We start from the raw sequence: 16,247 nt of genomic DNA on the forward strand, positions 1-16,247 counted from the left end.
AATGAAACTTCTGAAATAGACAACAAAATGTTTTTACTCGGATTTCATATTTTTATGTTGTTGTTTTCTGAGATTTGCCTAAAGCTGTAAGCAACATTTTTAGCTGTAACCAGCTTGTCAACATCTTTTGTGCATTGCATTGTGGGATAAGAGTGCTCTTTGACACGATATTCAGAAATCGAATATATTTAGTATATAACATGTATTTTGAAGCTAATTGTAGCCCTGGAGTAAACAAGCATTTCACCATAGCTACTGTCAGTATCCCCTGGTGGTTTTTTTTGTCCTCTTGACAGTTCAGAGCAACAAGCCTCCAGCTGACAGAGGCCTCCATTTGACAGCCCATTGAAGAAAAAAAATAGGGAACATGTAAAGGCTGTGGGTGTACCGTCTGACACAAACGAGGCCAACAGGCAGAGGAATCCGTCATGCTGACTGGTGTCTGAGCGCTTCACTTAACATTGAACTACCAGCAAACTTTTTCTTTTTTTCAAATTCAACTTCTTGGGGAGATAATCGTCGCTCTATCCGCAGCTGAGGTCCCTACTCATCCATCACCTCCCATGGCTACAGTCCTGACTAACAGGAAAAACAGACTGCAGGCTAACAATCTTTCACTACAGCTTCTATACCACTGAGTTGAGGTGAAAGCAATGGCCTTTTGCTGAATTACCTCCCTTTTAATCAATGACACAGCGCCTGAGAAAATATCTCCGGGAGAATGGCAGGAGAACTCTGTATCCATCAAGTTTGCAACGGTGCTAATGGATGACACCAATGCATTGCTATGTCAAGATTCTTCCACCATTCATCAACATGTAAAAGGAATATAAATAAAAAGATGAATGGTAGCCACACCATATAGATGAAATATCATTCCATCTGAAGCAGAGCTGAGAGAGGAACATATTTCATTACTTTGCTATCTTTTCAAAGGAAAATTAAGCCACAACATATTTTTTGCTTTACCCTAAAGACTAAAAGAGGACATGAAGCTCTGGAAGTAACTCGAAAGAAAAAGCAGCCAAGAAGAGGATTAACAGGAAGAAACCCTCCCCATTTCAACTGTAGGTTGTTCACTGCATCGATGACGCTGGCAACGTTTTCACAGTGTTGGACTGGGTGTGCTGTGGGCAACAATATTAACTCTTTGGATTCAGTCCTGAGCAGATGTCACAATAACATGTTGTGGGAAAATAGACGTACTCCTTCCTCATTTTACTGGAAACTTTTAAGTGAAATATAGAAATTCACATACAAAATCATGAAGGTATGAAAGAGTGAGAGGAATAATGAATACAAAAAACCTGCCACCTAACTTGTTTTTGATACACTTTATGCAAAAGTTGGGATTTTTGAAGCATCAACATCTTGAGTCTTGAGTCCACTTTAAATTGTAACAAATATAAAGGTATAAATGATGTTAAAAAAAAATTCTATTCACTTTCAGAAATACATTTCTATGAAAACATGAAATAAGGAGGTTGTGTTTTTGATGCTGTTTGTTTGTTTGTTATTAAACAGGATTTTTATGAAACTCGGTGGCAGGGTGTAGCATGGTCCATGGAACAACCCATTGAATCTGTATCACAGATCCACAAATTATTTTTAACTTCCATTAATATCGCAAGATACGACATTTGGCCCATTAAATGCCATACATCCGAAAATCAAGTTGATGGCAGGAAAGATCAATAGTGACAAAACATCGGCCACCGTAGGAATACGATGATTCCATGTCACAATTCACATTCACAGATACCAGTTGTCTCTACGTGTCTACATGCTCAAACCTAATTACAGCACTGGCATGGTTGCAGTTGCAGATATGCATATCATAGAATAGCAGCATTGGCTTGGCGGAGGTCTGTGCTTTCTGAGGGAACGTCCTGTTTATTTATTTGGTTGTATGTTAGCTTAAAATGTGAGAAATTCAAAATTTTGAGTCTAAAAGTGTGGGTGGCACTGATATAGGATAACAAAAAAGACTTCTAATGAGTTGGCCTTAAAATGAAAGCAATTTAGTTGTAAAGAGAAACTTTCATTTGACAGCCCAGCAGCCAGCTGGAAGGCAGGCCAATTAGTAAATTACAGGGACTGGTTCAGATGATGGCATCTATCTCATCCTTATCTGTTAGTTGTTTACCTGCAGATCTAAAATTAGTTATCAATGGCAGCTAAATGGCTGATTTCTGGAATCAGGTGCATTTAGGAAAGCAATTACTGTTGATTGGTTACATAATTGTTTGTGTTTCTAAGGTTGAGGTGAACAGTTTGAACAGGTGAAGTTACTCATACATTTGTTCAATCAGGTCTCGTTTAAGGCAGTTTAACACAAGTCCGTATTTCTTTCATACTGTACAAATAGTACTGTAAGTATTTCGGAAAATAATTTTTTATTGAAATGGATAAACAAAACCCTGAAATTATTTTGAAGTACAGAATCAAAAATGGAAATGGTTGCTTCATTTTAATGTGTTGATTTTTCAAGTATTAAATCGTAACTTTTTCCAGTGATTTATGGATTTTGTTGTCTATGCTGCACTGCGGTTCTGGCTTATACTGGTTGTGTTTAATCCAGTACCGGGCCAAAGCGTGTAATACACTCATCAGTCCATTGACGCATACTGTTTCGGTGCCATGCTTTGCCTCTCGTAGGTGTGAAAAACCACATGGTTAAGTTTGGAAAACAAAATTACATGAAAAGGGGTTATCCACAAAAACCTCAAAAACTTAAGTCACATGACCTTTATCACATGAATTTAGTCACATGACCTCATCCTTCCCTGGTCATACATGCGTTTACCTTTCACACCAAGGCAAGGCAAAGCATGACACTGACTGTATTCTCTGGAGGACTGACAGGTCTATCACATGCTTTGTCGTGAAACTAGACATTTATGTAAGCATGACATAATAATAAAAAGATGAACAATTCATAAGTTCACCAGTCTGTTGACCAAAGGCTGACTGAGTAACCAAAATGTAATTCAGAACAAACTTAAACCAATCAGAGCTCGGACCCTCACCTAACCACACTGAGAAGGGGGAAATGAGGGCTGAAGGTGTGAGACAGCTGTGCTTGGTGAAAAAGGAAAGTTTCTTTAGTAGTATTCGGTGAATTGTTCCCGTCTTGCATAAGGAACTTACAATTATCTATCTGTAACTATCCCAGGTGCATTATCCTTCCTCATGGGCTGAACATTATTTGTAGTCTTTCTTAAGAGGATGTTAATAAGAGGGACAAGCATTTACTGAATGACCTTTGACCCTGTTGAGAGTAAGGAAGCTGTACCTGGGCATCCATGAGCAGGTGTCTCATTAGAGTCATAGACTTCCTCAAGGTATCCCTCTCTCCTGGCATGAAGGTCTCATCCTCATCAGCCAGGCTACAAGGTCGGGTCACCATGAACTGAACAATCTGGTCGTTCAGGCTGTTCAGAGACTGGACGGCTGTGAAAGAGATAAAAGTGAGTTGAGATGGTGAAAGGTCAAACCACATTAAAACATGGCAATTAATTTAGATCAACATGTAGATCAAGGAGCTCCAGACAGTCTTGACATGCTTTATTTTGCCTCTCTCACCAGTGGGATTTTCTGGATCAGACGTGTGTGATCTAAAACACTTCACACAACTAAACACTAATCCTTCTTTCAGGCAAGGGGGCATCATTAGGCTAAATCCATTACCAAGACACTGAAACTCACAGTCCATCCATTACATAATCCGTTCTGTAATGGAGACAGTCCCAGTAATAATGCAAATTTGTTTTCCCACTTAGAAACTATATTGACACAATGTGCGGTTCAGAAACTTCTTAGCGAGAGGCTGCTCAGAGGTCTCTATAAAGCTCTCTGGCCAGTGCCTGTGGGTGTTAATGTGAAAATATCTTGTAAACACCAACAAATTTCAGTGAAATATACTCATTTACGAAGACATTTAAGTAATATAACAGTTATGTTGTCAGAGCAACACACCAGACAGAAAACATTTACTGTATGAGCTTCACTACTCCAACTGTAACTAACAGATTATACTGTTAATTATTTCTACAAACTCATGCTGTGCAAACAAACATTGAGCAAAGCCAGAACTTTACTCTGGTTGAAATCTAAAAGTTCCCAGAGATGCCAAGAACATCAGCCTATAGTTTAGGAAAAATCTGTACAACATGGGGTAAAAAACACATACCATAAAAACATGAAGGCTTTATGTTTCAATTAAGAGTTACAAGTTAATGCTGAAAAGTGTATGCAGAGTGGGTTAAGATTAGTCTTCTACCCTTGAAAGAGTATGTTTACTTTTTTCAAGTTTCTTTGCTACGCTTAGCGGAGGCATAGTCACACAGAAAAGAACCAAAAGATTACCTTATCTGTACAACAAAATCCAAAGTGATTAGAATTACAGTGATGGAAAACAGAAAAAACCCAGCAAATCCTCACATTCAATGAACTAAATACAGCATTTGTCATTTTCTTTGCAAATGATCTAAACAGTTATTTTAACCAAAATTATTGTTGTAGAGTTGAAATGATTCGCAGATCATCATAACCTTTCTTTTAAATTAAGAAAAAAGATGATAAAGATGAATTAATATGTTTTTAAAGGAGCCGTGTTTTGGATTTAGTGGCATCTAAAGTGGTCAAGTTACAAAACACAATCATTCTTAGTGTCAAGGGATTACACACCAACATAATTGTCAATATGATATTACATTTCTGCCAATAGATCATCTTAAATTCACTGAACCTTTAAGTTAAAAATCAGTTGTTGGTTTCTGACTCATTTATGATAGTAAATACATTCCTTTGACTTTTTGACTGTTGATTTGACAAAACAAGTGATTTAAACAACTTCACCTGCAAGAAATCATTAGATTTTTTTTAATGATATTTTCTCAACTAGACAATAATCAACAGATTAAATAATAATGAAAATAATCGCTACTTACAGCCCCTAACTGTATTTTTTTTCTGTCAGTGAACAACCTATAGTGTAATTAACTAATCTGAAATTTTGCTAATATTTTCTCAGCATTAGTCACGACGTAGAAGTCAAACTTCACTTTCTCGTACACACCACTGAACGGGCTAAGAGGTCAATTTGGGCAAAAGTGACAGAGCGACTGAGGCAACGTGTGACTCAGTGATGACAGTAAAGGTCGACTTTTCAACAGAATGATCAAAGATTTATGGCCACACCTTCCAGCCTTTTCTTGAACTGCAGAGGTACGACATAGAGAGGCATGTTTACGAGCACACAGCAGCCCTGCAGGCAACGAGACGTACATCAAATCAGAGCAGGACGGTTGGATGCATGGAGGGGAAAATAAAATGTTTACGACACACGTTGACGACTGGATTCTAATTTCACATTCAACGTTTACAAGGTGTACCTCTCTGCCCCAAAGACTGCCAAACACGTCGGGTAATGGCACGCTGCTGCTGAAAATGACATGCTGTCAAGCCGGGAGAGCGGACACGCCCTCCTCTCATCTCTGCTCCACTTTAAATTTTTACCCCACACATTGTCACACTGTGATACATGATGAAGGCGACAGGTGCCTTTCTACAAAAGCAGTGTTGCTTTCGCTACCCTGAATGTGTCAACGTGACATATCATGAGCAAAATGCCGCAGCTTTTGACCAGGCATAAAAACTATCAGATATATGACAGAAACATCACATACTGCTGCATTTTGAATTTGTTGAACCATTTGTAATAACTGATTGCCTCTCACTCGTGAAATTACAAGCTGCTGACACGCTCTCTTCTCCAGGCCGCTGACATCCCTGATCAATGTTTGACGGCGGTTCAGCTCTGACGTGTACATCTGCAACTCTCCAACATTTCCACATTTAATATTCTTATTGGAGCAAACCAGACAAGGCAGCAGAATAGATATGAGCGCACAGCAGTTCCCTGCCAAGAATGTGCAAGTGAGGAAACAGTCAAACCATGTTTTCACATTGCTGATCACAATCAATAGCTAGTGTAAGTATTCAGCCAGGCCTGGTGCAGCTCCTAATTTGAGAACTCTATCATTGTATTAATGCAAAGATTATGTCAGAAGGGGAATCTGCTGCTATGAATCAAAAAGTATTTAAAAACAAGCAAAAGAAAAGCTGGCAGGGAAACACAAAAAGAATACATTTATAAATCCTTACTGAATATCATCCAAAATATTCTCAAAGAATATTTCAAGGTTGTAAAAGTATAGACTTATGAGCTACACACAAATACAGCATGGAAGAAACTATAATACAGTAAAGTTAAATGTAAAGTAGTTGGATACCAATTTTGGTTTTGTGCCTTTTTCATTTAAACATGCTGTCTGCCACTGAAAAGCACCAAAAATATTCTGTTTTAAAGTTATATTTCAAAACAATATAATGGTCTGCATGAATGAGGGATTTGGTGAAATCCAACATCAGCACTTTGTTTGTTTCTACATGATGTGTAAACAGTTTGTTACCATAAATAGAAAATGCTCAGTGTATGTATAAAATGTCTTCAACACGTCCAGGATTTTATGTCTAAAAGCCTAATTCTGGAGCATTTTTTTGAAAATGTGCACGTACAAGATTGGGTTTTGTATTTTGTATGAAAAGTAAAATGTACAATCATTTAAATCAGAGGGATATTGTAATTTTTTTGTGAAGCCCACTCCTACATACAGGTGGCTGCTGGGAGATGTGGACAGCTCATTACAGTCTTTGAAGCCACCCACAAGAGCAAAACAACATCAACAATGAACTCTAATGAGGTATGTTTGTGGTTTGTCAGCCAGTACAGTCTTTGTGAAAGGAGTATATAATATGCATGAGAAGAAAAGAAAAAAAAAAAAAAAACCAGCTCACTCATAAAATGCTGTCCCAGCTCTAGGGGGAAAAAAACCCATTCCAGTTTCTGTATAGTTTATTTGTTACTATGTGAAATCACCAAAAATATGAGCTGGGGAGTTTTATAATGCAGATGTCTGAAATACAGTCAAATATGCATTCAAATGGGCTCAGTGGTCTATCACAGCAGGAGGTGTGATGAGGAGAATATGAAAATGACTCTTTTGCTTCTGCTTTCCATGGGAGACGAGCAGTTACAGTAGCCAAAAAGACTCTGCCAAGCCAATTTGAGGAAGCTCCAAAAACGTCACAAGGATGGGTGAGTCTGTAAGAATCTGAAGCAATCCCAACTGGAAGAGCTCGGCTACATTTCAATTACACCAGTGCCAGATAAATACACAACACAGTCTTGCGGAGGGACACTGAACTTAAACCAGGACTATAACAGCATCTCCCACACTCAGGATGAGAGTGAACAAATGTTTATAAGGAAGCTTTGCAAAACATGCCACTGTAAAGTTAACTGCAAATGTGTTCAAGCGCAAGGATTTGGACAGATCCATTATAGCTTAAAAAAAAGTTGACTTTGCATAGAATACAAATAACTAGACCCCTCTCTGAGTCTGACAGCATCAACACGGGGCTGTAATTTTCTTGTTTGCCTCATTGTGCTGCAAGCACTATCTGCAGGAGGCTCCAATCCACCCGCTGACTGAAATTGGACACTTTTTCCCCAAAGAATACTCTGAAAGCGTCTCAAAATGTCTGGACACAGTGTCTCTGAAACATATAACAAATCAGATGGCTGTGCAGATCAATAAGAACACCATTTGTACGGCCCAGACCATAAGTATTTGGACGATTCAATATGTTTTTCTTTCTTCAGTCTGAAATAAAATTAATCAATAATACTTTTATGTTCCAAGACTCAGCTTTCAATTGAGTAGGTTTACATCAATATAGAACTGTGAAGGAGCGACATCCTTTTTTCTTTAAAAAAAAAAAAATCACATAGAGCCTAAACTTTAGGTTTGAATAGTTGAAAAGCCTTTCACGAAGCAATCAAAGTGACAGAAATCTTTAACGCGTCATTGTTGGGAGACTGGCAACACTACAAGTATGAGCCGACCGATCATAGTTCACATACCTGACTCTATATTACCGGGGGTGGGGGTCAAGAAGTTGTCAAAAATGTGCACTTTGTCCTGCTATTGGTCAACGTAAGTGAACATGTTGTAGAATATGCCAAACTAGGTAGGTAAAAACAAAACAATTCTGACATGCTGTAGGGGTGTCTAGTGGTGTCCCAGATGCCGCGTCGCTGTTCTTCAAGTATGTTACACTACAAGACTCGTTTGTTGTTCCCGACGCTCGTTTGGGACCGGACACTGAAAATCTGTCAGCGATGAATAAATGATGTCAAAATTAGGTTGAACTTGTGTAATCAGAGCCCGGCTTTAATTACCTCATCTAGTATTTTGCAGAAAATCCTTCGACCCACAGACATAAACAGTCACTTTGTATCTTTCCCAGTAATAATCTTCCAAGACCTTCGTTGCGGCGCTTGTTTGTTGCGGGATCTCTATTTTAACTCTGGTCCTCGTCACGTGGATCGCAGCTCAATCGGATTGAAATCAGGTGATTCGCTCGTCCAGTTAAAGATATTCCACCTCTTCACCCTGAAATGCTCTTTTGTTGCGTCTCTCTTATGTTCAGGCTTGTTGTCGAGCTGGAAGTTGTCACGTGAGGTTTGATGCTCATCTGTACCTCTGCATTCATTCTGTTGCTTCCGTAAAATGTACAATCACCAACAGATGTCAGTGTGCCAGTTTAATTGGTAGCCATACATACCCAGGCAATAACACACGCATGGGACACTTTGGGCTCCTTATTTCCTCATTTTCAATTTTTTGTTTTTGTTTCATCAGTCCAGAGAACTTATCTACACAACCCTGGTTTGTTGTTGTATGTTTTTACAAAGTACAACCTGTCCTTTCTGTTTTTGAGGCTTGGGTGACTGTTAACAGGGAAACGTGCATCTACATCCTGGAGAGCATTTTTGACTTGTCGTCATAAAGGATTATTTCATTCAGCAGGGGAATATGTGTACATTGAGTGCATAATTGTGACAGTGGATTTGGAGTAGGAGATTTCCCAGGACAAACTGCTTTTTTTTTTTTTTTTTTTTTTTTTTTTTTTGCTGTCATGTTCCCACAGAACTAAAGCTCTGAGAAATTAGAAAATCTGCCCGGAACAATCAGACAGACTGGAAGTAAAACAGACTGCCAGGCGTCTCTTCTCTGTCCACGCAAGAAAGTCCCTCAAGTCCACATTTCATCCTCATTTCCACAGTTCCCACAATGCAACAGTCATGTTTTGGCTTGTTTAGGTACAAAACTGTGTCAGATATAAACATATCTGCATCCAGACAGTTATCTCAATTCAATCAGTTCCAGAGAGATAAATTGAACATACTACTTTACTGCTTATAAGAATCATCAATTATACATGTTTAAAATATGTAAAGTAAGATTTTAACTGTTTTAGTTACTAATACGTATATGAAAGGTAACATCCAGTCAGTGAGTTAATGTGTTCTCTTTAATACAGTAATAAAATGAGCAAGTAAAAAGTGTAATATAATGTAATAGCACGGTCTACAACCACACTAACAAATGCTGTAACCCGTCAGCACTTTGGCAAAATGCTTACGTCTGCACGGTAAAATGTTTACCATGAAATTACTTTATGACAGTCTCTTGCAGGTATAATTTTTTTTCCATGTTCACCGTCTTAGTTTAGCATTATAGCATGCTAAAATATGCATATTGTTACAAAACACACAGTATAGCTGAAGCTGCTGCTACTCGGTTCATTCAACGAGTGAAACTGTTAAAGATAAGACAGTGAAGTCCTTGAGGGCAGCCTGGAGGAAAACATCTTCACAATGAGGCCTGCAGGGCAGAAAAGTTTTTAGCTCTCCCTACAGATTCCCCACGCTGCAGTTTCACCATATAAGACCAGATAAAAAATTTAAAAAGAAGTGTAAAAGCTTTCCTTTGGGAACTCACAGTTTTATAATAACCTCTCGTATCCAAAAAGGGCTCTGCTGGTCAAATCAAGGATTCAATAACCTGATGCATACAAACACAGGAATAATTTCTTTAGTCCAGACCAATATGTAAATTAAAACAATTTATGTACCAAATTCAAACCATCACAGAGCAGAGTGTAATGTAATCACTTCTCAAGATTGCCTGCAGGAGCAAGAAAGCAATGAATAAAAACAGATGAGACTAAAATCTAAGCTCTAAAATGTTATGGCGACACCACTGTTCTCCCAGACCAAAGAAAGCATTTATTTTAACTCGGTTTTGTTCTCTGGATCGATTGTCATGAACTGTTGCTAAAAAGATATCCAATAACATCACGTTATAGCATTACGAGATTTTTTTTTTTCCCCATTCCTGCCCTGACAGTATATAAGGTTAGAGGACTTGTGAAAAACACATTCAAGAAAAAAAATTATTGAAATCGTGGAGGTCAAAAGATTTTCCTGACTTTTACTCCATATTATCAGTCAAGTTCCAAAATCCATGAACTCTACATATCTCATAATGTCTCTCAGTGGCCTATGAAATGAAAACACATGAATGCCGCCACTTTTCTAACTCCACACCTCCCATTTTGAATGCAGACTTTCTGTAAATAATTTGTAGTCTTGCGGCATTTTAGACACCAACCATGACATCTGTAATATTCCTGGTTTAAACCCAGAGGGGGATCTTAGCTGCATGTCACTCTCTATGTCTCTCTCACCTCTGTGTCCTGTTATGTCTCAACTGTCTGCTATGTATTATTAAAAAAATACTTGTGAAGTCCCAAAACTACATAATCACAGTGATTTTATTTTAAAAAGCTCTCTCTAGAACCACAAAAGACACTGTGCAGCCTATTAATGCAGGCTGAGTGTCATGAAAAGTAAACTGAGCTGCAGCTGTAAAAAAAAAAAAAAAAAAAACACCTCTTAATGATTTCCCTCATAATGGAACTAAAAGGACAAACCCAAACTGGAAAACAACTCCCAACAAAAAGCATGTAGAAAGGGGCATCATGCCAAACCGTGAGGATCAGCTCAGACTCACATAAATCATTTAGGTTATGATGCAATGTTTGATTTGCATATCTGAAAAATACCAGCTACTGGCTAGCAGATCAAACACTTCTCTCAGCTTGGGACATCAATGCTAAAGCTTTCGCTCCCAATAATCTCCCACACTATCTTTCAAAACAGCATCTCTGCAGTCTGCACACATCTCTAATCTATAAATGTACGGTATGTGGGATAAAAAAATTTTTTTTTAAATTACGAAAGGTTATAGGTAGCAGATGAGGAAAAACCCTTTCTAGCACTTTGGGATGGAGCGAGCTGAATCGCACTGTGACAACAGGTTCCTACATTACAGCATGAAGCTGACGGATTGTGTGGAAGCCAAAACTGCAGGAGGGATTTTATTTTGCCCACAGCAACATTGCCACCACCTGGTAGCTTTGATGTATGCTGCAAATGATGTAATGAAAATATCCGTCTCTTGGCCTGAAAGGTTGCTTTTTAAAGGAAGTGGTGTGTGTGTGTGTGTGTGTGTGTGTGTGTGTGTGTGTGTGTGTGTGTGTGTGTGTGTGTGTGTGTGTGTGTGTGTGTGTGTGTGTGTGTGTGTGTGTGTGTGTGTGTGTGTGTGTGTGTGTGTGTGTGTGTATACATGAGTTTGGCCCTTTAAAACATCTGCTTCTGCCTCCACGAGCATGGCAAAGAAGCTGCCTTGGAGAAATGACGCCAAAACATTGCACATTAAAGAGGCAAAAAAATATTTCAATTATTGATTACAGCCAATCACATGGACCTTTCATCTGTATAAAAACTCCAGGTTAGATTTTTAACATTATCAGTGTTACTATCTCCAAAGAATAACAGCAATCATCTCCAGAAAAAGGTCATCTCTGATCTCTCCAAATCTTGTTACTGATGTGTGATTAAAATATAGTCCTTAAGCCCTCTCCACTATGTAGAGGGTGAAGTGCCCTTCACTGATTTTACATAACTTTGATTGGTGTACCACCCAGTGTGACGCACAAGAGATCAGCAATGAGCAACCTGAGTGTTACTTTGAGTCAAAGTCTTTAGAAAAACTAATCTCAGGGGGAGTGTTGAACCATTGACTGAACATAAAAGTCTTCGATGGCCCTTTGATAATATGCCTAAGGCCGTCTCTTCAACACCTGATGTAACAACTCTGATAAATTCCTCCACGCAGCCGAGAGAAACACACACACACACACACACGGGTAATTAATTTACAGAAAAGGAACAGCGCTCAGTGACATCAGGTGCAATTGTCTGTGTAATGGCAAAAGGAGTAGGTAACCACCTGCTAGATCAGAAGGTCAGGGGTCGGCAGATAGACTGAAAGTTTCCTGAATCTCGGGGTTAAAGATGAATTATTGTTAGCATCCATAACAAGTCTTTGGTGAGACCTCAATTCTCTTACAGAGTAAAAATAAGTAAAGCCAGGACAGATGAAAGTGAAATCCTCCCTCAGCTTCTCTTATATAATGACTCCTCGTTGTTGTTCAGTGCACTCTAGGAGTTACTGTGTTTTGATTTATACTATTGGTGTACCCACTTTACTGTAATCTGCCTCATCTACTTGTACATCAGTTAGAAAACTTCAAATATCTCCCAAAATCACTTTGACAAGAACAGGCACAAACACGTCGCAAAGAGCTGTGTGGGAGGAGAAAAATAGCATCGGTGACAGGCACAGCTGCAACAGCTGCAGAGAAACACAAAGGCTTAGGTTCAACAAAACACATCGCTGAATGTGCTTTGTGTTCTTTTAAGATTATTGTCAGAGAAATTGATACATTTTCTTCATATAAATTAAAGTTCTCCATTTGAAATTCACCATTAATATATCAGATAGCTGACAAAGTTACTGCCAGAGTTGTAACTGTGCTGCTAATGTCCCGACGCAATGTCGACATTTGGCTGGTTATCCATAGGAATAAATAAATATGCCGCCCAAAATGGACCCAGGAAAGCAAGGTGCATCGCTAATAGCTCCGACCTTAAGAAGAAACTTTGAAGATACAGCTGACAGACAGAAGAGAAGAAACTTCTGTGAATCGGCTGAGATGAGGAAGGAAAATCAGGATCATCCCGTCTCTTTACAGTCGGGGTAAACACTGCTTGTTAGAGCAGACCTGTGTGAGCTCAAACGTGACATTTCAAAATCCGGAGGCTGCACGCTGGAGTGCCTTTCGAAAACCGGGGCAACATGCGGCACCGGTGACAAGGCTGTAGCCAATTAGGACTGTTTGTGAGAGAGTGTGTGAACCCGTTGTTCAGGAAATATGAAAGTGGGTCAGAGCTGAAGCCTATCTTTGTACAATGGCAGGTAGCACACAACTCACAAACTTGAAATAAGACAGATGGGGATTAGATGGCTGAACTTTAAATTTGCTCTAATGTAGGGTGACAGTTTTGAATCCATTATCATTATCAGCCACTTTGATGTTCGAAATTCAGTTTCACAGCAGGTTTCTAATAGTTGAGGATCCACTGAGTTCAGACCGCAGGTATTACCACTATCATTCATTAACACGTTTCTGTGCAGGTAAACAAATCCTGAGTTCAAAGGCACATCAACTGAACATATTACCAAGTTAGACAGTCCTGTGTGGAGAAAACTGTTGCCAACACATTTCTTGGGCTTTTTCACTTCCCTCTCACATCAACAACTTCAAACTGGGCTCACTCCATATTCACATGGCTGCAACTCGTGAGCCCGGAGAGGAGAGAGCTGAGCGCTGTTTAATGATGCTGAGCATGTCTCTCCAAGTACATGTCTGTGGAGGACAGCTCCGACCCAAATGACATCAGAGCAGTGATACAGAAACCACTTGTCATAATGGCTGGTCTGACGCAGTTGTGAAGCTGGACGGAGCCAGTGCTTCTGATCTGTAGTGTGTGTTCAACGTCTCTGATCTCAGCTCTCTGTGGTGCAATTCGAAAAAGCCAAAGGGCAGTCACAATAACATAACAGATTCTTGTAAAACTGACTTAACACAAACTGAATCCATGGAGCAAACTTATGTGATGTTCCGCATACTAGCGGGGATGTCTCTGATCTTGTCGGAGAAGGAATGATAGTGATGGTCATGTATAACATTTATGATCTTGTGGCCTTGAGCAAAGATAACGTTGCCAATGAAGCCACAAGTCATACTAGCGTAGACGTAAAGCAGGGGTGTCGGGTGTGAAGCCGCTGTTAAGCCTTCCAGAGGTGTCGTGGGCCTAACTCCACGAAACACCAGTGACGTGAGGTGCCCAGTTGACAACCCCATTAAGAGACTGCACACTCCCACATTGTTACAAAGGCCTTGTATTAAGTAGTGTCTCACGTTGGTGTATGAGCATAGCATGCATAAGTTAGCATAGCATCCTGTGAATTAGTGAGGCATTTGATAGGTTAAGACAGGTAGTAACATTGAGTCAGTCGATGCTTGCCGTGTTATTCAGTATGACACTTTGTGTGTACGTTAAAACAGACATTCATTTACTATATTTTTGAAGCCTTCCTATACATTGCCTGCGTTCGTTGTAACTTATGATTTGCCTGCGTGTGATTTTCCAGACAGTTCCCAGTTGGCATATGAAATCAAATCAGGGCAGACTAACTGAAGAGGAACACAAAGAAGCTATTAAGAAATACACTTCAGAGCTGAAACTAATCAATTAAGTAATTAGTCCATTGACAATAAATTCATCTAAATTCTGATAACAATTTATTTGTCAATGTATTTGTTCAAGCAATAATTACCCCAAAAAAATTAATGGTTTGAGCTTCACAAATGTGAGAATTTGCTGCTTACTCATTTTATATCACTGTGAACTGAATACTGTGTGCTGGTCAGACAAATGAAGACTGTAATGGCTGTAATGGCCATTTCATTTCACTCTTTTCTGTGATTATAAAACATTATCTTTAGTTGCACCCATTGACCGTATATAAAGGGCTGCACCATTAATAAAGATGTTTGTCATAATAAGAGTCCAATAAGTAAGTGTGTACTGTGTATACCATATTCACTGTAATTTATAATCCTACTAATAAGAGATGCTGGTTTTCCACTAACCAGTGCATTTGCATTGATAAATTGAGGTTTATTTTTGTCCCGGGATTGCAATCTAGTGGCTAAAAAGGCAAAGTCGGTGGAGCAGTGTTACTTAACCTGCTGGACGTTACAGTGCATTGGGAGGTGAATCACAGCTGTAATGTGTCTCATCAGATGAGCACAAACGGTGCTGTCATTCACACAAGTGCTTTCTGAATCTTTTACTTTAGCTGCTCTGCATCAGTCTAAGACGTATTGGGGTATGAGGTGCAGCGAGAAAGAGACGTCCCTGCCGCACTGCTCACTTATGTAGAAATCACCCAAGACTTTTGTGAGAGCATTAAGTGTCTGACATGGGACCTCAGTGAGGCGCTGGCTCCTGCAAGTTTGGTGTTAGTAACAAATCCATTAACAAAAGTAGCAGCTAATATAATGTGACGTGACATACTATTGACTCTTTACCCGCCTTAACACCTATCCAGGAGTCTGTAAAGCAGGCCCTGAGCCCGATAACAGTCAGGTGGTTGGCTGGTTAGTTAATACATGGTGACATTAATACACTCTTTCAGCTGGCAAACACATCATTTCACAGCCTCCTTGTAAACTCCCTCCAACAGCATGCCGGCGTTTCCTCAGTGGGTTTCACAATTACACTTTCCTTATTTAAAAATTCTTGTGATCCAGTCTGCTTTAAACCCAAATCATTTCTTACATCCAAACTCAGTAGACATCTGAAGAAACTCTTGGCATTAAATATATTCTTCCTTTTGTGGCATAACTTGGTGGAAAAGCACATGTAAAGTCAATCGTCTCAACTCCCACTCATGTGATTTACAGAGCATGAATTCAAACACAGCTCTGCTTATTAGCTTTTTCACTATCAAAACATCACTGAACTTTATGCATTTTTTCAGAAAAGTGTGTGACTTTTTCTCATCTATAATTTATAGACATGACCGTTAAGAACCACAAAAACATTGGGGGATATTTTATTGGAAACAAAAGGCTCAATTTGAACTAGAAATCGCTTCTATGGTCATTAAAATGTTCTGTTCATAGGTAGATAGGCAGAGAGACATTGCAACAAAAACTTGCATTTTAACACTGAAATACACACAGTGTACACTGTCACTCCCATCTGTGAACTGCGTGCCCTGTATGTTAAGGCGACACACCCGGGAGAATAGGCCATATTTCATCACCATAGGAGCGGCGGCACTAACTACTGA

The 16,247-nt window shown here is 39.3% G+C and overlaps 1 protein-coding gene across 3 annotated transcripts in view; it reads right to left on the minus strand.

The window, feature by feature from the left end:
- The window catches only part of kaznb (kazrin, periplakin interacting protein b), a 116,599-nt gene that overhangs the window by 91,800 nt on the left and 8,552 nt on the right, over window positions 1–16,247 (minus strand). For 2 of the 3 annotated variants that reach the window (XM_069690815.1, XM_069690823.1), the window contains exon 3: window positions 3,296–3,453. In XM_069690815.1, coding sequence (XP_069546916.1) covers window positions 3,296–3,453 — 158 coding nt within the window. Of the gene's footprint in view, window positions 1–3,295; window positions 3,454–8,308; window positions 8,389–16,247 lie in introns of those variants that run through there. The other variant, XM_069690816.1, reaches the window with a different exon arrangement.

Source organism: Brachyistius frenatus, unplaced genomic scaffold (assembly GCF_029030835.1).
Source record: "Brachyistius frenatus isolate BFR_SWC_R1_liver_20210118 unplaced genomic scaffold, ASM2903083v1 Contig_10, whole genome shotgun sequence".
Lineage (NCBI taxonomy): Eukaryota > Metazoa > Chordata > Actinopteri > Embiotocidae > Brachyistius > Brachyistius frenatus.